Source organism: Lutra lutra, chromosome X (assembly GCF_902655055.1).
Source record: "Lutra lutra chromosome X, mLutLut1.2, whole genome shotgun sequence".
Taxonomy (NCBI): Eukaryota; Metazoa; Chordata; class Mammalia; order Carnivora; family Mustelidae; genus Lutra; species Lutra lutra.
The window spans coordinates 66,678,873-66,704,343 of NC_062296.1; the positions used below are offsets into that span (position 1 = coordinate 66,678,873).

Below are 25,471 nucleotides of genomic sequence, written 5' to 3' on the forward strand. Positions count from 1 at the left end.
TTCTGAAATAAGAACTTAAAAAAGGACAAGTCAAGTCTTTTGGCTTATGGCTACAGCCAAGTATGAAATTTAAAATCTTGATCTCTTATGATAGATGTGAGAACAGTGTTATCTTTAGGGAGAGGTGTATGAGGGAGCCTTCTGGGGTACTAGAAATATCTTGATCTAGGTGTTGGGTTTCATGGATGTATTAATCTATAAAAGTCACATAATTTTTAGAAATTGCTGTATATTTTTAAAATTACCTTTTTATGATGTTTTGGACAACTCTCTGGGATTTATGCTTACAAAATGAATACTCACAGTTATAGTCAAGGAGAAATGTTAAGACAGATTATAAGTAAAACATTTTAATATTTATACCATAAAGATCAAATCATATTTGCATTTGCTTAATCAATGACTCATCACATCACCTTTTAGTCTTTTTGGTGACTACACTTAGGAAGATGTCTTGTGGTCATAAATGATTCCATCTTATGCTTTCCTTTCTTATCTTCTCAAATGTCAAATGCAAGCTGCTACGGAGGGAAAAAAGCCGTTCCTTGGTATCTGCAGACAACACTATGCCCAAGACTTAACAAACTATACCACAGCAGGAAGGTCTCCCTGGAGTGAGTGGCCCCATTTTGTATCATGCCCACATCATTCAAAAGTTAGTACAAAAAATTCTTTCTTATGCTGAAAACACCCTGAAGTTTTCACCAGATCATTTCTGATTTCTTTGCTGAGCAATATTTCTTAACTTCATAAGAAAGAAAAGAAACCGTTTTCTCTTGTTAAAAAGACCATAATTAATAAAAGCTTATGAAGCATGATTCTTACCTAACTGTAATTAATACATGGCAGAAAAAATCTCTTGGGTTTAAAAATAGCTTTATTTAGCATACCAAAAACACAGAAACATAAGAAAAAACTTACCTAGTATAAACATAAAAATAGTTAAATACCATAATTTAATGTAAACCAAGTGTTTAAAAATGTGAATTATAATAAAATACATGCTATTTACACAGAACCAAGTTATTGTATCAGATCATCAATCTTGAAGTCATCATTAACAATGAATCAAACACAGCATTTGTATTTGTACTGGTCACTAAAAAAAAAAAGAAATCCTTTAATTCACTTTAAACAGATATAATTCCAAGCAGAAAGCTAGAAAGTGCCAGTTCTAGGATTCCAGACACAGCCACTGCATGTGGAGGCCTGGAAATCATTCCACTGGAAGACCATTAAGCCCATTCTCTCATTTAAATGCAAACTGGTTGATATAATTTAGTTACTGCTTAATAAAGATACTAAATATATCTGCAAAAATAAACCTTTGTTAAAATGACCAAAGGTGAATGTAATATCAATCATGTAAGAAAGGCAAAAGCATAAAAAATATATATTATTCCAGACAAGCCTCTTTAATTATAACAAATGTTATAAAACCAGATGGGATAGCAAAAGGGTTTCGAAAAATGTAAAACCTAGGTCAAAATCAAACAAAATGAATCTAAGAGAATATTTCTTGAAGTGGTATTTTTGTTTATCCTGTCATTATCCCATGAATGCTCCCATGAGATCTGTGGCTGGTGTCAGTTACCACTACAGAGTGGTGTGTTTTCTTTGACCGACAGGTGAAAAAAACTGTAGCTGTTGATTAGATTAAGCATTTGGCTTTTGCTTCAGGAACCAACATCCATTCTTATATTGCAATGCAGGCATTTCTAAGAGGCAGCATTGAATCCAATATCAGGACTTTAAAATGTAAAATAAAGTTGCAAGAATATATACATAGTAATAGAATATCCTGCTCCCTTTTCTAATCCTGTAATTCTAACTTTTGATCTCCAGACCTCTTTATACTCTTTAAAATTTATTAGATACCTGGATGTCAAAGAGCTTTTGTTTATATAGTTTATATCCATCAATATTTGCCATATTAGAAAATAAAACTGAAAAATATTAAGTATTCAAAAATTAAAGTTTATTACATGCTAACATAAATACAATTTTTAAGAAAATAGCTGTATTTCCTAAAACAAAAAAAATTTGTGGGAAATGGCACTGTTTTACATTTTCTACTGCTTTTTGAGACGTGGAGTGAAAAGACAACTAATGCCTTTGTATTATGAAAAGTTTTGATCTCACAGATTCCCTGAAAGGCTCTCAAGGATTCCCATGGGTTCAAGGGTCAGCCACACTTTAAAACTGCTGGTTTCATCTAAGGTCTAATGTTAATGACCCCCCCCCCCCAAAAAAAAAAAGCCCACACAAAAGGAAACTTAATTTTCCTTTAAAAATAAACCAAAATAGCCGTACATGCACACAGAAGTCACTGGATCAAACACTCCCACTTTTAGCTGTAACTAGAAGCCCAAAGTCACCATGTGCTCACAGTAAAATTCAAAATAATATGGCCATTTCTACGGAGACTAGGGTCAAGATTTATTAATTTTTAGTTCATGAAAGCTACAAACCCTATTAACTAAACACCTATGTCTTAGTTCCCTTTCCAGCATCTGCTTAATCTTGTTTGCGCTAAGCTGGCTGTGGTCTCTTGAACTGGCACAGCATTGGTATAGACCAGAGAGTGACAGACGTTTAATAGCCCAGATACTCAGTTCAGGAGCATGTTAGCCATTAATGGAGCAGCCGCCTCTATTTCACACTATGTGAAAGCTCTGATAAATTTTAGGGAAATGGAGAAAAGTCTCCTTTAAGCACAGTAAGAACAATGCTATGACCTCACACATAGCTCTTCGCATCTTAGAAATTACTTTCATACACACCATCTCATTAGATCCTTTTAAAGCCCCTGGAGATGGGCAGGACAAATGACATTATCTGTTTCAGAGTTAAGGAATCAGGTGCAGATGAGTCTTTCCCAGGGTACCATGGCAAGTACCTTTTTTACAGAACAGGATGAGAAGTCAGATCATCTGACTCCTAGTTCAGGGTTTTCCTCCAGCATTCCTCCTTTTTGGGCTCCAGGGCAGGATTTGAGGGAGGGGCCTGTGGGGATGGAGATGGAGGCAACAGGATATGGCCGATGCTTCCAGACCTGCATTCCTTCTGCCTCAATTAACCATGTTCTCCAACACTAAGGAGGCTTGGGAGTGGCACAGACATTCCCCCTGACCAATATAATGAATTTTCCATCAGTGCATACATGATGGCACTCTGTATGAAACAGCCCTTCTTAGCCAGTTTATGTTGGCAGTTCATTCACAGCCTGTTCCCTCTACTCCAAGGGAAAAGAAAAATCCTGCACTTAAAAAAAAATGATGAAAATACAAAATGAAATAGCAACAATAATGAGATCTATGTGAAACTATAACAGATTTATTGTGCACCTGGCACAACATAGACTTTGCAGTTTTCCTCCACCAACTGGAGAGCAATATAAAATCACAGTTCTTAATTTAATGGAAAAATACCTCCTAATCATCTCATGGCAAAGACTTCAGTCTATAAAAAAACTAAGAAAATAATTTCAAGAATTTTAACTAAATTCTTAGGTTCTTACAGATTCTGTGGTGGTAGGAGAGAGAGTAGACAGAGTAAAAGGCAATAAAACAGCAAAAAGAAAATAATTATTGTCACAAATGAGCTAAGGAGAAATCTGTATCTATTCCCTGTCATTAATACATGTAACTGCTTCCGACACTATTCTGTTACCAGGAAATTCTCTCTACCAAGATGTTAATACAAATAGCACGAGACATTCAAAGACACTAAGCAAAGACTGTTTAATTTGGGGGTGGAGGGTGGAGAAAGGCGGTCAACAAAATCCTTCCTCTAAAACTAGACAAATGTCACTAATGGCCAATGATACTCTTGCTGTACACTGTAAGTAAATTATTATTTTGCCTTCCTTCTCTCTCTCTCTGAGATGTTCCTAGAATCAAGATGGGATACATGCTTTTTTTTAAGGTATTTGAAGAAAAGGGGATGTTAACAAAAGCCAGTAAGAACTAAAGAATATGCCAAGTTCATCTTATTTTCAAAATTCAACAGCATGTGGCCGGCTATACACAAATGGTTAGTGTCTCCCCGCCACCCCCCAATTTGGGAGGAATATTCTCTCTATAGGTGATTTAGACAGAAGGTAATGACTTTTTAAGACACTTGTACATGTACTGGGCTGATGTGCCCATACACACATGTGTATAGACATGCATGTATGTCTCATCACATCACGTGAAGACCTCCACTAAGGTTTTTCCCTCTTCACACATTTCCATTAGAGAAAATGGGCATGGATAAGGATTTTATAGTAGGAAACAAAACTAATGAAAATTAAATCAGAAAATGAGAAGTGGTATGCTGTCAGAGTCTGATAAAATAAGTCAATGCACATTTATGTAGTGGTAAAGTGCTAGAAAGTTCTTTCATTAGTATTTTAAAAATGATTATAGTAAAAAGAAGGTTGCAGTTTCATTTGATGGTGGTGACCACAGGCACCATAGCAATGGCACTGGCTGAGTTGGAATTAATGATGTCCTCATACTCTGGGGGTGGGTCTAAGTGAGGTTCTGTTTCACTCCTCCGGAGGTTCGCCTGGCCAGTGGCTTCCTCGTAGGTGGGTGGGGGATCACAGTTGGATAGACGAGTGGAGACGGAATCTGAGCGCCCAACTACATATTCCAGAAAGCCTGGTGACAATCCACTGCTATCAAACACTTCGTCTGGTTGGGGAGGTGGAGTGATGATATTAAGGTGCTGTGGGAAAGGAATGTGGCCTTCAGTTACTGTCTGTCTGCGGGTTTTGTTTCTGAGGAAGCATCTCCAAATTAGAAAAATGACAAGAAGGATAATAAAGAGGCCAAAGATTAATGGAAAGGTAAGGTAAAACTGAAACCAGTCACTTCCTCTGTTACTCTCTCCTTGTTGTGCTTTTGTGTAGGTGTTCCAAAATTCCTTCTGAAAATAAAAGACAAAATAAAAGTCAGTATGATCAGAAGATGGGAAATATCAAATGAACAGATGTCTGGGTTCTTGTTAACATAACGAACCAAAACCCAAAACCAGATTTGTTGGTTTAAATGACCTACTGCTTATATTTTCCATGACAAGAAATTACAAATAAAGCATAATGTTCTCTCTGTATCCTTCCTAAAATGGTCAGTGAGAACCCAGAGTCTTTTTCAAGACTTGGAAGTTATTTATATTTTCAGCTATGACATTTTAGAAGGAAAAACAAAGCGTAAGAGATTTCCTGTTTCCCAATTAAACCAAATAGTATTCCCTTAAAATGTCAAATATAATTTTCCATGTCCAACTATGAAGTTTCTGATCCCTAATCCCCATCATCATTAATGGTATGTGCTATTTTAGGCTGTTGTAGGCTTTCAGTGATCAATAATTTACAGATGAATGCTTTGTTTTCTAATGGTTCTGTTTGAGGTCCCCTTCCCCCAGACCGTATTCCTCAACTCCCTCTCCAGCCCTCAAAGTTTAGTACACAGAGTCCACTGACTGTCGTAATTACACATTGCTCCTAGTAGAAAGCTCAGGCAAGTGAAGAAATTGTGTTAGGTTATTTCCAAACATAGACTGTAATCCCCAAAGACACGTGACCTAGTAGTTCAAATCTTTCGTATCTGTATAGGGGGAAGTACTGAAAGCATAAAAAGGTCACCTGACGCAGTTACTAGCTATGAGACCTGGACAAGTTACTCTTTTGAGTCTTAAGTTTCCTTACCTGAAAAACAGGATAATACTAATCTGTCCTTATAGGCTGTCTAAGCATCATATGAAATAACATATATAACACATCTAATTAAGTCCTTGCCATAGAAACACTCAAAGAGTAGTTATTATAATTTTTGTATATTATAATCAAATCACTGCCTCAAATTCACTGATTAATCTAGCCCATACCTTGGTGTAGAGACCACCCCCAATCCCAGTGCTGTTGACTCTCTTTTCAATGCTTAAACCTAACCAGTAAGTGCTTTTCTCACAATCCTATTTATGTGCAGGCACTACACATCACTGATAGTACATAGCTGGCATCAAGGAGGGAACCAGGTCATTATCCAAATGGGCAAATAGAGGGAGTCGGACTAGACTGGAGATTGTCATGCCGGATGTCCCATGATAGCATGGAGTTAACGTAAATCTGTGAATCTGGCTATTCAAAGTAAGACTCTGAGCACTAAAGCTGGGTGTTTTATAGTCCTATATTTTATTAGTCACACAGGTTTTTTTTTTTTTCAAAGAAAGAATATTTAGCATTTACAACATTACCAATTCCTAGTCACTATACTATTACCTATTCAGACTTAATTATTCATACATTGCATGAGTCATTGCTCATTACTATTTGTTCTCTTCATCTTCCCTGATTTTGAAGTTGCTGTTCTGGCTATTTTACAGTTGAATAGTCCTTTTTGAAGAATTTTCCATAGATGAGGCACATGGGAAATAGTCTATAAAATTTTGCAGCTCTATGAATAACATTCCTTCACCCTGATTAGTAAATGTTATCATAATGATATTTCAGGCTCTCAGGTCATAGCTATCTTTTTTTTCCCTAAGAAGTCTAGGTAATGTTCCATGGTACTGCAGTTTCCAGTGTGCAGCTGAGAAATCCTATACTTGTTCATGGGACTTTATTATTTCTTATTTGTAAGATATTATTTTTATCCTTGACTTCTTTTCACCAGGCCGAAGCTTTTGGTTTTTGTTTTCTATCACTTTTATTTTTTATTAGATTCTAATTGATAAGCAATATTATTATTAGGTGTGCAATAATTTGATATTTGTATACATTACAAAATGATCAGGTAGGTCTAGTTACCATCTTTTCCATACAAAGTTATTATAGTATTATTAACTATATTCCCTCTGCTGTACGCTACATCCCCATGACTTATTTTGTAATTGGAAGTTGTATGTTTTAATCCCCTTCACCTATTTCATCCACTCTCCCTCCCCTCTGGCAACCACCAGTTGTTTCCATGAGTCTGTTTCTGTTTTGTTTTTTCTTTGATTCCATATGTAAGTGAAATTTTATGGTATTTGTCATTCTCTGACTTCGCATAATATCAAGGTCCATCCATGTTGTCACAAATGGCAAGATTTCATTCTTTTCTATGGTTAATAGTCCATTGTGTGTGTGTGTGTACCTTTATCCATTCATCTGTGGATGGACACTTAGGTTGCTTCCATATCTGGGCTATTACAAATAATGCTGTAATGAACACAGAGTTCCATATGTGTTTTTGAATTAGTATTCTCGTTTGCTTCAGATAAATCCCTAGAAGTGGAACTGTTGGATCATATGGTAGTTCTATTTGTAATTTTTTGAGAAACCTCTATATTGTTTTCCATAGTAGCTGCATCAATTTACATTCCCAACGACAGTGCGCATGCTCACCAATGCTTACCTTTTTGATACTACCATTCTGGCAGGTGTGAAGTGGTATCTCATTTGTAATTTTGATTTGCATTTCCCTGATGCAGAATGTTGTTGAACATCTTTTCATGTGTTTGTTGGCCATATATCTTCTTTGGAAAAATGTCTATCCCAGTGATTTGCCCATTTTTAAATTGGGTTGGTTTTTCTTTGCCATTACTTAGTTGTATGAGTTCTTCATATATTTTAGATATCAACCCCATATCAGATATATCATTGCCAAGTATCTTCTCCCATTTAGTAGGTTGCCTTTTTCTTTTGTTGGTGGTTTTCTTTGCTGTGGGAAAGCGTTCTAGCTTGATGTAATCCCATTTGTTTATTTTGCTTTTGTTGCCCTTGCCAGAAGAGAGAGATTCCTCCCCAACCAGGAAAAATTGCTAAGACTGACAAAGAGCTTACTACCTATGTTTTCTTGTAGTTTTATGGTTTCAGGTCTTCCATTCCATTCTTTCCCTTCCTTCCCTCCCATTCCTTCCAGTGTCTCCCTCCCCACCCTTTACATCCCTTCCTTCTTCATTAAGTAGGCTCCACACTCAGTGTGGATCCCAACACAGAGTCCAATCCCGTGACCCCGAGATCACGATCTGAGCCACCCAGGTGCCCCACACTGCATTCTTTAATCCGCTTTGAGTTGATTTTTGCCTGTGGTGTAAGAATGTGGTCCAGTTTCTTTCTTTTGCATGTAGCTGTCCAGTGTCTATGACACTATTTATTGAAGAGACTTTTTGCCATTGTATGATCTTGCCTTCTTTGTCATGGTTTAGTTGACCATGTAAGCATGGATTTATTTCTAGGCTGTTCTGTTCTATTGATCTATGTGCCTGTCTTCATGCAAATACCATACTGTTCTGAGTACTATAGCTTTATAGTACAGTTATAAGAGATCATGACTCTCCAGCTTTGTTGTTCTTTCTTAAGATTAGCTTTGGCAGGGCACCTGGGAGGCTCAGTGGTTTAAAGCCTCTGCCTTCAGCTCAGGTCATGATCTTAGCGTCTTGGGATCGAGCCCCGCATTGGGCTCTCTGCTCAGCAGGGAGCCTGCTTCCTCCTCTCTCTCTGCCTGCCTCTCTGCCTACTTGTGATCTCTGTCAAATGAAGAAATAAAATCTTTAAAAAAAAAAAAAGAAAAAGATTAGCTTTGGCTATTTGGGGTCTTTTGTGGTTCCATACAAATTTTGGAATTAGGGGCGCCTGGGTGGCTCAATGGGTTAAGCCTCTGCCTTCGGCTCAGGTCATGATCCTGGGGTCCTGGGATCGAGCCCCACATCGGGCTCTCTGCTCCACAGGGAGCCTGCTTCCCCCTCTCTCTCTGCCTGCCTCTCTCCCTACTTGTGATCTCTGTCGAGTGAATAGATAAAATCTTTAAAAAAAATTTTGGGGGATTATTTGTCCTAGTTTTTTGAAAAATGCCACTGGCATTCTGCTGTGGGTAGTATGGACATTTCAACAGTATTCTTTCACTCCATGAGGATAGTATATCTTTTTATTTATCTGTGTTGTCTTTAATTTCTTCAGTGTTCTTAAGTTTTCAGTGTACGTCTTTTATTTCCTTTGTTAAATTTATTCATAGGTATTTTTTTGATGCAATTGTAAATGGGATTGTTTTCTTGATTTATTCTTTCTGCTGCTTTGTTAGAAGTATAGTGTGTAGAAACCCAACAGACTTCTGTATATTAATTTTGTATCCTGCAACTTTACTGAATTCATTTATTCTAGTAGTTTTTTGGTGGAGTCTTCAGGATTTTCTATATATAGTATCATGTCCACAGCAAATAGTGAAAGCTTTACTTCCTCCATCCTAATTTAGATACCTTTTATGTCTTGTCTAATTGGCGTGGCTAGGAATTCCAATACCATATTGAATAAAAGTGTTGACAGTGGGCATCCTTGTCTTGTTCCTGATCAAGAGGAAAAGGTATCAGCTTTTCACCATTGAGTATAATGTTTCCTGTGGATCTGTCATATATGGCCTTTATTATGTTGAGGTATATTTCCTCTGTACAAACTTTGTTGAGAGTTTTTAATCCTAAATGGATGTTGAATTTTCTCAAGTGTTTTTTGTCTATTTTAATAACATATAACTTTTATCCTTCATTTTGCTAATATAGGGTATCACATTGATTCGTGAATGATAAAGCATCCTTGCATGCCTGGAATGAATCCCACTTGGTCACACTGTGTGATATTTAGTGTATTGTTGAACTTAGTTTGCTCATTTTATTTATTTATTTATTTAAGATTTTTATTTATTTACTTGACAGAGATCACAAGGAGGCAGAGAGAGAGGAGGAAGCAGGCTCCCTGCTGAGCAGGAAGCCCGATGCGGGGCTTGATCTCAGGACCCCGGGATCATGACCTGAGCCGAAGGCAGTGGCCTTAACCCACTGAGCCACCCAGGCGCCCCTGCTCATTTTATTGAGGATTCTTGCATCTATGTTCATCAGAGATATTGGTGTGTAATTTTGTGTTTTTTTTTTGTAGTGTCATTTTCTGATTTCGGTATTAGAGTAATGCTGCCCTTGTAAAATTAGTTTGGAAGTGTTCCTTCAAATTTGGGGGGGGGATACATAAGGGAAGGTATTAACTTTTTTTTTTTTTTTTAAATGTTTGCTGGAGTGATGCCTGGTTGGCTCAGTTGTTAAGTAGCTGCCTTCGGCTCAGGTCATGATCCCAGGCTCCTGCCCTGGGTTCCCTACTCAGCAGGAAGCCTGATTGATTCTCCCTCTCCCACTGCTTGTGTTCCCTTTCTCAGTGTCTCTGTCAAATAAATAAATACAAATCTTTAAAAAAAAAAGTTTGCTGGAATTCAACTATGAAGCCATCTGGATATGGAGTTTATTGGGAGTTTTTTAATTATTCAATTTTGTTACTAAAGTCTCTTCAGATTTTATATTGTTTCTTGATTCAGTCTAGGAATATTGTATGTTTCTAGGAATATATCCATTTCTTCTAGTTGTCTAACTTGTTGGCATATAATTGTTCATAGTATTCTCTTATCCCTTTTATATCTGAAGTATGGCTTATAGTTTCTCCTTTTCTTTTAAATGAGTTTGGCTAAAGTTTATCAATTTTGTCTATCTTTTCAAAGAACCAGCTTTTAGTTTCAAAGATCTAAGTCTTTCAATTATTTCTGCTATGATCTTCATTATTTCCTTCTACTAACTATGGGCTTAGATTAAGATTTTTCTTTGTTTGGGGTTAGCCTGTATTGCTCTGAACTTCCCTCTTAGATCTGCTTTTGCTTCATCCCAAAGAGTTTGAAACATTTTATATCCATTTTTCTCATGGTATTATTTTTTCCTCTTTTATTTCTTCACTGATGCATTAGTTGTTCAATAGCATGTTAAGTCTCCATGTGTTGTTTGTGCGTTTTCCACTTTTCTTCTCATAACTGATTTCTAATGTATTGAGAAATGTTTTATGGCCCAACAGGTGACCAATCCTAAAGAATGTTCCATGTTTACTTGAAAAGAATTATATATAGAACATTCCATCCCTAAACAGCATAATACATATTTAAGGCCAGTGATTCCTTATTACTATCCATTGATGAAAGTGGTGTATTAATGTCCCTTATTATCATACTGCTATTTCCCCTTTTATTCCTGTTAAAATTATGCAGCCGACATTGAGGTACCTAAATGTATAAAGCAAATAATAATATGTTCTATCCTGTCGTTGGACTGACCCTTAATAATTGTTATGCCCATGTTCAGCAAGTTAGGATGCGATTGCAGAAATAGTGTCTGCCGGCACTTCCAGCCTCACACGAAACCCCTGCCGGTTCCTGCTGCTTCTGCAGTCACTACACTTAGTAAGCGGGGCTCCCTCACTATAGTCTGGGTACTTTTCAATGTTACTTTGATGCTGATTATCAGGGTAAGTGGATTTAAGAGCAGAATCTCCATTCCCCATAGTTCTAGGATTCTTCTGGTCTTAATCTCCATTGATTTTTAAAACCAGATGTTTTGGAGGTTCACCTCTCCAATGCCGGCCCTCAGGGTGGCACAACAGCTTCACTTCTCAAGGGACAGTTCTGGCTGTGGGATTCCTGCATCTGGGGTGGGTTCCCAGGTGAGGCCATGTCTCTGCCTCAGCTACCCTTCTTGATCCATCTCTTTTATTGTGATGGTGAAGTTCGTCTAGTTCTCAGGTACTTTACAGCTACATAGGGAATAATTTTCTTATAAACTTGTGGTATCTGTGTGAGGAAGTGAGTTCTAGGTCTTTCTATGCTACCATCATGAATCCCCTCCCACGCAGGCTTTGAAAGTACTCTGGGCATAAAAAAGACCCAAAGTTAGTTATGTTCTACCCTTGAACTAGTATTTTCTAAAAGGTACATTATTACTCTTACATTCTGTGACTCTAGATTTGCACATGTTATAATATTGCATGATGGCTTAATGGCTATATACAGATGAAAATATACAAGGTTCAATATTAAAATAAGCCAAATGTAGAAATAGCACACTCCCAAGAACACAGCATTTGTTTTAGGACAATACCAAAAACCTTAAACCATCAAGTGATTCATTTTTTCACTAATAAAAATTTAATCACAGGTCAAAACTAATGATATTTAGAAGAAAGTAGGTGTGCTTCTAAAGGTGTACTCTATTAAATTTTTGTGTAAAATTGTCACTTTAAGATAGCCAACTTTAAACATCTAAAAAAATACAAACCTGCAAAAACATATCGTCACTATGAACAAATGTTTAAATATGCTTTTCTCAACTCACATTTGAATCCCTACACAAACTAGATTTTATTCTAATTTAATAATCGTGTATTTATGGATACCTATCAAATATCTGATTTGTAGTAAATTTTCTTTAGCTTCAGATGACAATTTCCCATTTCCTCCTAATCTCTCAAATCACATGTACTTGCTTTTTGTGGGTAATATTAAATGGGGCAGATGGTGATTTCAAATAATTATGTAATGCTAGCCTTAGACAAATACAATAAAAAGTGGCTTTTTAATACTGTCCTATCACTTTGTGATAAACATTAATAATGCACATAAAAATGACCCTTTTTTCATGGTTGGTTTGTATAATTAAATTTTTCTGGCTTATTTGGCATCCTAGCAAATAATCTACAGACTAAAACAATCAGCTTTTATTTTGAAGTGTTACAAAGCTTAGACAAAAATGAAAGTATAAAATCAGATTTTTGTTTTTGAGAGAAATTGAGCAAGCAGGCGGTGGGGCAGAGGGAGAGAGAGACTCTTAAGTAGGCTTCACACCCCACACAGAGCCTGACACAGGGCTCGATCTCATGACCCCAAGATGATGATCTGATCTGAAAGAGTTGACACTTGGGTGCCTGGGTGGCTCAATTGGTTGGGCAACTGCCTTCAGCTCATGTCACGATCCTGGAGTCCTGGGATTGAGTCCCACTTCGGGGTCCCAGCTCCATAGGGAGTCTGCTTCTCCCTCTGACCTTCTCCCCTCTCATGTTTGCTCACTCTCTCTCAAATAAATAAATAAAATAAAAGAGTTGACACTTAACCCACTGAACAGCCCAGGTGCCCCTATAAAATCAGATTTCTACTTTATCTGTAGTGACTCAATCCACACCCAATAGCAAAGGCAATTGTTATCCATACTTGAAGATGCGAAAATGAAGGCACAGAGAGGTTACCTAATAACAAACCAAAGGTGGGGTGCCTAGGTGGCTCAGTTAACTGCCCAACTCTTGATGAGATTCCCTCTCCCCCTGCTCATGTGTTAAGTCAATCAAATCTTTTAAAAATAATAAACATTGGACTAGAACTTGAACAGGCCAGGCATTAGAACAAGCCAAAAAGCAATTTGCCTTGATCTGTAAGATATTTTGAACCTGTCTGGCCCTTTTCCTAGAAAATTTAATTTTTTCATCATGTTAAATGTGTAGTCAAAAGCAAGTGGGCTCATTTTACAGATTAAAGTAACATTATCTGAATAAAAGGTAATTATTCCATTTATTTCTTTGGGAACTAGGGAATCACATGAAAATCTACATGAAATAAAGACTAATATTGTTATACAAACTTGGATTTTTTGGTTTGAATATCTGTAAGCTATACAGAAGGCAGCCAAAAGATATTCAGAAAGAGCTTATGATTTCAATACTTGGTAAAGCAGTGCTTTTAGAGGAAATGGAAATTTGCTTAATGAATAAAATATCCTTAAAGGGTCTCAATAGTTTTAGATAAGGTTAAAATTATATAAATAATGAATGTAATCTGAAGCTGCCAGAGAGATCTGAACCATTTCAGAGGGAGGAGCCCCAAAGTAAATGTTTCACCACAGGTGGGTTTCAGAACAAAATTCAGTATGCACAAGATTCTATCAGGCCATGTGTGCTTTTCGGTTGAGAATTTTCTCACTCCTGTTTTTGAACAGTCAGACTGTATTCCAGTCACTCAGACTGTGACTCAAGACCTGAAGGACTCTATTCATAATTGGAAGGAACAGAGATAAACATGTCTTAACAATCTGATTAATCATCTGGAAGTGGGTGATGTTTTCAGTGGGTGTGTATTGCTGAAAAGGGCTGAGCAGTCTTTATACACAGCACTCACGTGGCTTCTTTTCTGAATAAGTCTAGGCAATACTTTGTTGTAATGCACATTGCTTTATTAAGTACTTCATAGATACCGTGTTTTTTTAAATTGATGGTTTGTGGCAACCATGCATGGAGCAAGTCTTCCAACAACGATCGTGTCTCTTTTGCATTTCAGTAATTCTTGGAATATTTCAAACTTATATTTATTATGGTAATCACTGATCTTTGATATCACTATTGTAATTGTTTTGGGGTGCTACAGAATGTGTACACAGAGACTGAGATTATACCATGGATATTTTCAGAACACAATGTTTTAAGACTTAATCTCAGTCACAAGAGAAAATTTGGAAAGAACACAAGTAAATGGAAGTTAAAGAACATCCTACTAAAGAATGAATGGGTCAACCAAGAAATTAAAGAACTAAAACAATACATGGAAGCAAATGAAAACATGACCGTTCAGAACCTCTGGGAGGCATCAAAGGTGGTCCTAAGAGGGAAGTATATAGCAATACTGGCCTTTCTCAAGAAGTAAAAAAAGTCTCAAATATACAACTTAACCTTACACTTAAAGGGAGCTAGAAAAGGAACAACAAATAAAACCTAAATCCAGCAGGAGAAGAGAAATAATAAAAATTAGAACCAAAATCAGTGATACAGAAATTTAAAAAACAAAACAGTAGAACAGATTAACGAAACTAGAAGCTGGTTCTCTGAAACAACAAGATTGCTACACCTCTAGCCAGACTTACCAAAAAGAAAAGAGAAAGGACCCAAATAAAATGATGAATGAAACAGGAGAGATCACAACTGACACCGAAGAAGTACAATTATAAGAGAATATTATGAGCAATTATGTACCACTAAATTAGGCAATCTGGAAGAAATAGGTAAAATCCTAGAAACATAAACTGCCAAAACTGAAACAGGCAGAAATAGAAAATCTGAACAGACCAATAACCAGCAAGGAAATTGAAAATTTCCCAACAAACAGGAGTCTAGGGCCAGATGGCCTCCCAGCAGAGAAGACTTAATACCTATTTCTTCAGAAGTTGTTTCAAAAAATAGAAATGGCAGGAAAACTTCCATACTCATTCTATGAGGCCAACATTATCTTGATCCTAAAACCAGACAAAGACCCCACCAAAAAGAAGAATTATATACCAATATCCCTGATGAACATGGATGCAAAAATTCTCACCAAGCTATTGGCTAAAAGGATCCAACAGTACATTAAAAGCATTATTCACAATGAGCAAGTGGGATTTAGTCGTGGGCTGCAAGGGCGGTTCAACATCTGCAAATCAATCAATGTGATGCACCACATTAATGAAAGAAAGGAAAGAACCATGTGATCCTCTCAACAGATGCAGAAAAAGCAGTTGACAAAATACAGCATCCTTTCCTGATAAAAACCCTCAACAAAGTCGGGATAGAAGGAACACACCTCAATCTCATAACTCACCACTGTTGTTCAACATAGTACTGGAAGTCCTAGCCTCAGCATTCAGAAAACAAAAAGAAATAAAATGCATCCAAATCAGCAAGAAAAAAGTCAAATTTCACTCTTCACAAATGACATGATACTTCATGAAGAAAACCCAGAAGACTCCACCCTAAAATTGCTAGAACTCATACAAGAATTCAGCAAAGTGGCAGGATATATAATCAATGCACAGATGTTCACTTGCGTTTCTATAGACTAACAATGATGCAGAAGCAAGAGACATCAAGGAATTGATCCCACTTAAAATTGTACCAAAAACCTTAGGCTGCCTAGCAATAAGCCTAACCAAAGAGGTAAAGGATCTGTGCTATGAAAACTATAGAACGCTTATGAAAGAAATTGACAAAGACATAAAGAGATGGAAAAACATTCCATGCTCCTGGATTGAAAGAAAAAAATATTGTTAAAATGTCTGTGCTACCCAAAGCAATCTATTCATTCAAAGCATTTCCTAGCAAAATACTATCAGTATTTTTCACAGAGCTGGAACGAACAATCCTAAAATTTGTATGGAACCAGAAAAGACCCCCGATAGCCAAAATAATGTTGAAAAAGAAAACTGAAACTGGAGGCATCACAATTCTGGACTTCAAGCTCTATTACAAAGCTGTAATCATCAAAACAGTGTGGTACTGGCAAAAAACCAGATACCTAGATCAATGGAAGAGAATAGAGAACCCAGGGGCGCCTGAGTGGCTCAGTGGGTTAAAGCCTCTGCCTTCAGCTCACATCATGATCCCAGGGTCCTGGGATCAAGCCCCACATCGGGCTCTCTTCTCAGCAGGGAGCCTGCTTCCTCCTCTCTCTCTCTCTCTGCGCCTGCCTTTCTGCCTACTTGTGATGTCTGTCAAATGAATGAATCTTAAAAAAAAAAAAGAATAGAGAACCCAGAAATGGACCCTGAACTCCATGGTCCACTAATCTTTGACAAAGCAGGAAAATATCCAAAGTGGGGGGGGGGAGACAGTCTCTTCAATAAATGGTGCTGGGGAGACGCCTGGGTGGCTCAGTTGGTTGAGCCGCTGCCTTTGGCTCAGGTCATGATCCTGGGGTCCTGGGATCCAGTCCCACATCGGGCTCCTTGCTCAGTGGGGTGCCTGCTTCTCCCTCTGCCTGCCTCTCTGCCTGCTTGTGTGTACTCGCTCTCTCTCTGGCAAATAAACAAAATCTTTTTAAAAAATGGTGCTGGGAATATTGGACAGCCACATGCAGAAGAATGAATCTGGACCACTTTCTTACACCATACACAAAAATAAGCTCAAAAATGGATGAAAGACCTAAGTGTGAGACAGGAATCCATCAAAATCCTAGAGGAGAACACAGGCAGCAACCTCTTTGACCTTGGCTGCAGCAACTTCTTGCTAGACATGTCTCCAAAGGCAAGGGAAAGAAAAGCAAAAATTGGGACATCATCAAGAGAAAAAGCTTTTGCACAGCAAAGAAAACAGTGAACAAACTAAAAGGCAACCTACAGAATGGGAGAAGTTATTTGTAAACATCTTATCAGATACAGGACTAGTATCCAAAATCTATAAAGAACTTATCAAACTCAGCACCCAGAAAACAAAACAAAACAAAAATCCAGTCAAGAAATGGGCAGAAGACTCTGAAGACATACAAATGGTCCACAGTCACATGAAAAAAAATTGCTCAAAATCATCCAGCATCAGGGAAATACAAACGAAAACCACAATGAGCTACCACCTCACATCAGTTCAGAATGGCTAAAATTAGCAACTCAGGAAATGACAGATGTTGGAGGGGAACCTTCTTACACTGTTAGTGGGAATGCAAACAGGTACAACTACTTTGGAAAGCAGTATGGACGTTCCTCAAAAAATTAGTTACCTATGACCCAGCAATTGCACTACTAGGTATTTATCCAAAGAATATAAACTTAATGAGTCAAAGGGGCACATGCCTCCCAATGTTTATAGCAGCAATGTCCACAGTAGCCAAACTATGGGAAAAGACCAGAGGTCCATCAACAGATGAATGGATAAAAAGAGGCGATTGATGTGTATACACACACACACACACAGTGGAGTATTAGCCATCAAAAAGAATGAAATCTTGCCATTTGCAATGACATGGATGAACTAGAGGGTATTATGCTAAGTGAAATAAGTCAGAGAAAGAAAAGTATCATATGATTCCTCCGTATGTGGAATTTAAGAAACGAAACAAATGAACAAAGGGGAAAGGCTGGAAAAATACAATAAGACAAAGTCAGAGAGACAAACTATAAGAGACTCTTAACTATAGGAAACACACTGAGGGCTGCTGGAGGGGAGGTAGGTTGGGGAATGGAGTAACTGGGTGATGGGCATTAAGGTGGGCATGTGGTATAACAAGCACTGGGTGTTACATGCAACTGATGAATCACTGAACTCTACCACTGAAAACTTAAAAAAGAAAAAGAAAACATTCTGGAAAGGAATCCCCATTCTAGATGCCAGTAAGAACATCTGTGATTAACGGGAGGAGGTCAGAATATCCACATTGTTGGGAGTTTGGAAAAAGTACACCCTCGTGGATAACTTTGAGGAGTTCAAGACTTCAGTGGACAAAGTAACTGCAAATATGGTGGAAAGAGCCAGAGAACTAAAATTAGGATCGGAACTTGAAGATGTGACTGAATTGTTGTAATCTCATGATTATGTTATGGATGGGCCAAAAAGTGGTTGCTAGAGATGGAATTACTGCTCAAGGGGCTATGAAGATTGTTGAAATGACGAGGGATTTAGAATAGGACATAAACTTAGTTGTTAGAGCAACACTAGGGTTTGAGAAGACTGACTCCAATTTTGAAAGTGGTTCTGTGGCTCATACACTATGAGACAGCACTACATACTATGGAGAGACTGTTCATGAAAGGAAGAGTCAATCGGTGTGCCACAACCACCATCCTGATCAGTCAGCAGGCAACAACATCAGAACAAGTCCCTCCACTAGCAAAAAGATTATGATTCATTAAAAGCTCAGATGATGGTTAGCATTTTCTAGCAATAATATATTTTTAAGGTAAGGTGTGCACATGATCTCTTTATACATAATGCTGTTTCACATTTAATAAGCTACAGTGTATGGTAAACATGACTTTTATAGGCACTGGGAAACTAAAAACTTCCTCTGACTAGCTTTACTGAAGTATTCAGTTTATTATGGTGGTCTGGAATTGAACCCACAATGTCTCTGCGATATGAAAGGGAAAGACTATCAGAGAGGTGGGACAAAAATCACAGTCCTAACTCCAAAAGCTGCCTCAAGTGAGAACAAGTTGGGGTACTCTAGCAAGAGATGCTTTACCAAGGATGATTGATGTTCTACAGAAAACAGCTGGCATTACACAAACATCACTTAACATCTTTGTGTTAATTCCTTCATCAATAGGGTAGGAATATATGGATATAACTTCTCAGAAAAGATAGAACATTTATAAACTGTAAATTCCATTAGGAAAAGTAAGGCATTATCTTGAAACTGCCACTAATGTACAAATTGTTGAGAAATAATATTTCTGCTGAGTATGGTGTCAACTCAGTCTTTAAAGTAAATTTCTTGGGGCCCCTGGGTGGTTCAGTGGGTTAAGCCTCTGCCGTCAGCTCAGGTCATGATCTCAGGGTCTTGGGATCGAGCCCCGCATCAGGCTCCCTGCTCAGCAGGGAGTCTGCCTCCCCCATCTCCCTCTGCCTGCCTCTCTGCCTACTTGTGATCTCTGCCAAATAAAATCTTTAAAAAAATAAATTTATTTATTTGAGAGACAGAGAGATTGAGAGAGAAAGCAGGAGCAGGGAGAGGGAGAAGCACACTCCTTTCAGAGTAGGGACCCCGATGTGAGGCTTGATCCCAGGACCCTGGGATCATAACCTGAACTGAAGGCAGATGCTTAACCAACTGAGACACCCAGGTGCCCCAATTCAGTTTATTTTACTATGAGTTGAAAATGGTATAGCTGAGGGAGAAAGAAGATGGTACAGTTTTGTTGTCTTTTTAAAATTAATTATGGGGACTATTATTTTGCAAGGTGGCAAACATAAAATAGACCCTCTTTAATTTAAATGTAATTTTTTGTAAACTGTTATACTCACGAGTCAGGATACTTGAGGAGTAAATGGATAGTCGTCCTGGCATATGAGGCAACAGGAGCAATCTCAAGATCCAAAATACCCCTAATGCCCAGTATTAAAATTTGTTAAAAATTTATTCTTTCAGGGTTCTGGTTCAAGATAGCAACTTATAGCAAGATTTAGAACTCACCTCCTTCCACAGACACACTAAATCTATAGCTACATATGAAAAAAATTCCTATGAAAAACACCTAAAAGCTAACAGCAACTTGTACGCATTGGGCAAATGAGAAAAAACCCACATGAAAGCACCATAAAACCCGACTCGTGGTGCTGTGACCTGCAACCAAGAGTAAGGGAACTCAAAACCATGAGCTGCTTTTCCCTGAGGAGTGAAAAGTTGGAACCCTACATCAGATACCCAGTTTTTAACACATCACCTGAGATCTTCGAAAGCTAAAGGGACTTACATCCACAAGACCTATAAGGCTATGGAAAATTGAGAAAAGGTTCTGAAAGGGCTCATATGAATGGACTCCCCATTGAGTATAGATGCAGCCAACCGAAAAGCACTCAGACTTTCTTTGAAAATGACCTACTGAGGCACCTGGGTGGCTCAGTGGGTTAAAGTCTCTGCCTACAGCTCGGGTAGTGATCTCAGGGTCCTGGGATCCAACCCTGTGTCGGGCTCTCTGCTCAGCGGGGAGCCTGCTCCCCCCCACCCCAGGTACCACCTGCCTACTTGCGATCTCTGTCAAATAAATAAATAAAATCTTAAAAAAATTAAAAATAAAAAAAAAAAAGGAAATTGCCCTACTTGCTTAATCTTAATGCACTGGCAAGAGGAGCAGGAGAGGCAGGCATCTAATTAAGATGCATCTAGGGGCTTACTGAAATACTCTCGGGATGGAGGATAGGAGACACCATCTTTGCATGCGCTCTCTGTCTTGTTTCAACTCATCAGTATTACCTGGAAAGGATACTGTTTCTTTTTCTGGTGCTCTGACTTTGGTAGCTTCTACCCAGGAGACACTTCTACACTTGATCTTAGCCAAAAGGCCGAGAAGCGATTAGGAGACACTTCTATATTGCCTGGCACTGGTGGCCAGCAGAACTTACACCTGTGGTCCCAAAGAACTATGCCTGCATACTTTAAAAGCTGCCATCTGAGGTTCGGCTTCCAGTGAGCTTTGGTCTTGATGCTGGCTGACATCCTGCCCTTAGGGATACTGGCATGTCTTGGCATATCCTCAACTACTAGGAGGCACTAAAAATAGGCTGCTTGGACAGTCACAAAGGTCTGAGAGGCATCAAAGCTGGTGCAGGGGCCACTTCTTTAAGATCGGAAGAGGTGGCTGTTTCATCTCATGCATAGAAATCAGCATAGAGAGTGAAGCAAAAGAGAGAAACAGGAGTATGCTCCAAATGAAGTAACAAGGATAAAACCTCAGAACAAGACCTTCGTAAAGCAGAGTTGAGTGCTGTACCTGATAAAGAGTTCAAAGTAACAGTCGTAGATGCTCACAGAGCTCAGGAGAGGAATGGATGGACAGTGAGGACTTTGACAAAGAGGCAGAAAATAGAAGACAGTGCCAAATAGAAGTCACAGAGTTAAAGAATGCAATAATTGAACTGAAAAATACATGAGAGAGGTTCAAGAGCAGACTGGAAAAAGCAGAAGAATGGATCAGTGAGCTGAAATATAATGGAATTCACCCCATCAGAAAAACACAAATACAAAAATACAGTCTACTATCTACAGAGAATGTGATAATATGAACGTCATGGTTACCACACACCAAAAAACCTGTAACAGATTTGCTTGGATTCCTTTCTTTATATTTTTTTTCTGTAACAATAAAGAAAGTCATCAAAGCACAAGGGAAGAGAGGAAGAGAAAAAGAAAGAAGCAAAGAACTCCAAAAACAACCAGAAAACAGTAAGAATGCATTAAGTATATACATATCAGTAATTACTTTAAATATATTAAATGCTCCAATCAAAAGACATGAGATAACTGAATGGATTAAAGAAAAAAAAAAGACCTATCTATATGCTGCCTATCAGAGACTCACTCCAGATGTAAGCACACACACAGTAGAAAGTGTAGGAATGGGAAAAGGTATTCTATGACACATTAGACAAGATGGAGTTAACAGGTATATACAGAACATTCCACTCAAAAGCAATAAAATACACATTCTTCTCAAGCACACGTGGAACATTCTCCAGGATCACATATTATGGCACAAAGCAAGTTTTAATAAATTTAAGAAGACAAATCATATCACCCATCTTTTCCAACTACAATGGTAAGAAACTAGAAATCAATTAAAACTGAATAATTCACAAGCAGGTAGAGATTAAACATGTTCCTGAACAACCAATGGGTCAAAGAAGAAAAGAAATTTTAAAATATCTCTAGACAGGGGCACCTGGATGGCTCAGTGGGTTAAGCTGCTGCCTTTGGCTCAGGTCATGATCTCAGGGTCCTGGGATCAAGCCCCACATTGGGCTCTCTGCTCAGCAGAGAGCCTGCCTCTCTCTCTCTCTCTCTGCCTGCCTCTCTGCCTACTTGTGATCTCTGTCTGCCAAATAAATAAATAAAATCTTTTAAAAAAATCTCTAGACAAATGAAAATGGAAACACAACATACCAAAAGTTATGGGATGGAGCAAAAGCAGTTCTAAGAGGAAAGTTCATGGTGATAAATGTGTACATTAAGAAGAAACAAGGAAAAAACCCTAAACAACCTAACCTTATACCTCAAAGAACTGGGAAAGGAAACCAAAGCCCAAAGTTAGTAGAAGGAAGGAAGTCACAAAGACCAGACTGGAAATAAAAAAGACACTAAAGACAACAGAAAAGATCAATGAAACTTAGAGGTGGTTTTCTGAAAGGATTAAAAGAGAAGTTAAAATCAGATAACAAATAAATACAAAAGATCATACCAGAATACTATGAACAATTAAACATCAACAGATTGGACAACCTAGAAGAAATGGATTATTTCCTAGAAATATACAACCTACCAAGACTGAATCATAAAGAAACAGAAAGTCTGAACAGACAAGTTACTAGGTAGGAGACCACATCAGTAACCAAAACTTCCCAACCAACAAAAATCCAGGACCAGATGGTTTCACTGGTGAACTAACTGTACCAAACATTTAAAGAAGAATGGATACAGATCCTTCTCAAACCACTCCAAGAAACAGAAGAGAACACTTCCAAACTCATTTTACAAGACTAGCATTATCCTCATACTAAAACCAGACAAGGACATCACATGAAAAGAAAATTACAGGCCAATATCCCTATAAGCATAGATGTAGCCCCCAAACACAGAATTAGCAAACAAGATTAAACTGTACATTAAATGGACCATACACCATAAATAAGTACGTATTATTCCAGGGATGCAAGGATGGTTCAGCATCTGTAAATTAATCAGTATGATATACCACTTTAACAAACTGAAGCATAAAAATCTTATATCCCTGCATCTGCATCTCAAGAGATGCAGAGAGCATGGGAAAAAATTCAATGGCCATTTGCGATTAAAAACTCTCAACAAAGTGGGTTTAGAGGGAACTTACCTCAACTTAATAAAGACCATATATAAAGAGCTCACAGCTAGCATCATACTCAATGTCAAAAAGCTGAGAGCTTTTCCTTTAAGATCAGGACAAAGGGGGCGCCTGGGTGGCTCAGCGGGTTAAAGCCTCTGCCTTCGGCTCAGGTCATGATCTCAGGGTCCTGGGATCGAGCCCCACATCGGGCTCTCTGCTCAGTAGGGAGCCTGCTTCCCTTCCTCTCTCTGCCTGCCTGTGATCTCTGTCAAATAAATAAATAAAATCTTAAAAAAAAAAAAAAGATCAGGACAAAGATGACCATTCTCACCATTTTTACTCAAGGTAATTTTGGAAGTCCTAGGCAGAGCAATTAGGCAAGAAAAAGAAACGAAAAGCACCCAAAATGGAAAGGAACAAGCAAAACTGTATTTGTAGATGACCTATTATATATAGAAAATGCTAAAGACTGCCTAAAACCGTTAGAACTAATGAACAAATTCAGTGTGGTTGCAGGATGCAAAATCAGTATACAAAAGTCTGCTGCATTTCTACACACTAATAACTATCAGAAAATAAGGAAACGATCCCATTTTCAATTTCATCGAACCAAATACCTAGGAACCAATTTAACCAAGGAGATAACCTGTACTCTGAAACCTCTAAGATATTATAGTGTGAGCCCTGATAGTTTTTCCTTTCTGTGATGCAAGCATCTGCCTTAAGGTTTGATTGCAGGGGCATCCACTTTAAAAGATGGCAATCTTGAATAAATATATCGCCTGCTATACATTTAGATAAAGAGCCACCCCCACAACTCCTTTCCTCCTCCTTTGTTTTAGAGATCTTCACTGATTTAGATAACTGACCATTTGGATGGCTTGTTTTTCTCTTCCTGTGTTTTAAATTCACAAATAAAGAGTGAACACACAAAATCCTAGCCCTGTATTCTCTCTCCTTCCACGACCTTGCTATGTGCTTTCCGGAACCTGTAAGCAATAAATCTTGTTGGTTTCCAACTTTCTTGATGGTCTTGCTAAGGGCATCTGTAATCGTAATAAAACCACAAGGGCTGGTCCGGCCTCAATACTGGTTACTCATAGCCCGAGACCCGCACACAACTGAGGTAGTCAGCAGGACTGCGTGTTTGCCCTTGCAGTTAACTGAATGCCATTTAGCTGCAACTTGCTTAAAAACCACCTAACTCAAGTGGGGAACCTCATCCGAGAAAAGAACACTGCTTCCTGGAGGTCTGCTGCTCCGCTCTGTGCTTTCACATATTGTCCCTGTCATGTGCTGCCTGTGGCGTGGAACCCAAAATATCCCAGCTGCTCTGATAATTCAATGTTCTTCCCAGAGCAGCCTGATGAAGATCAAATGGTCTAACCAGATGATCAGACCATTGATTATGAGGTCTTAACTGACTATTGATGTGCACAAGGGTCCTCTATGCCTCAAGTCCGAGGAGAACTAAGTCGGGTGGAGTGGACTGCAAAGCCTTTGCCACTGCCCAAGGAGAGGCTGTGGAATAAACCAGGAAGAAAGGATTCCTGTAGTTGAAGAGGATAGGCAGCCTCTGTCTATAACAGCTGAGTCAGTGGGTTGTGCCTAGATGGTACGTCCTAACCCAGAGAGGAAAGAGCCTTCCAACAGCAAACCAGTGGCCCAATGAAAAGGCAAATCTAACAGAGGCCTATGGTCTCTATGCTGCCATTTAACACAGTGTGTTGTTGCTCTTTGTCCTCTGACTTGATGAACTATCATGGGTCAATCCCTGGTTCAAAGTTGCTTAAAAAAAAAAAGTAAATAAATTTCCTGAACATCTATTGCCAGCACCCCCTAAGAACCTTGAGGAGGTGCACTAGCTCCTTGGTAAATGTAGAACCCCGTGGATGATTCCTGGGAATTGCTCAGTGCTGCAGCATACCAACATGCCAAGGCTCTGGCACTACATTCCAGACACCCATGGGCTTTTCCCAAAGACCTTGCGTATATCAGGCTAGTAGAAGTGGACCCAATTCCTGGACAGGTTGGTTGAGACACCCTGGAAAGAGACTGCCTATGAAGGGGGTACACAGTAGCATTATCTAAAACTTACTGATTAACAACACGTAAGATTGAGGTAATGGGAGAAAATGAAGAAGTGGAAACAGATCAGAAGCTAAAAGGAAGTCAAAACTTTTTTTTTTTTTTTTTTTTTTTTTTGACAGAGGGAGGTAGGCAGAGAGGCAAGCAGAGAGAGGGGAAGGGAAGCAGGCTCCCCGCTGAGCAGAGAGCCGGACGCGGGACTCCATCCCAGGACCCTGAGACCATGACCCGAGCCAAAGGCAGCGGCCCAACCCACCGA

General features: G+C 38.5%; 1 protein-coding gene across 1 annotated transcript in view; it reads right to left on the reverse strand.

Moving 5' to 3' along the window:
• Positions 1-405: 405 nt before the first annotated feature.
• PRRG1 (proline rich and Gla domain 1) overlaps positions 406-25,471 on the reverse strand; it is a 156,646-nt gene continuing 131,580 nt past the window's right edge. The window contains exon 4 of the mRNA XM_047715129.1: positions 406-4,917. Within this exon, the coding sequence (XP_047571085.1) occupies positions 4,432-4,917 (486 nt within the window). The 3' untranslated portion in view covers positions 406-4,431. The remainder of the gene's footprint in view (positions 4,918-25,471) is intronic.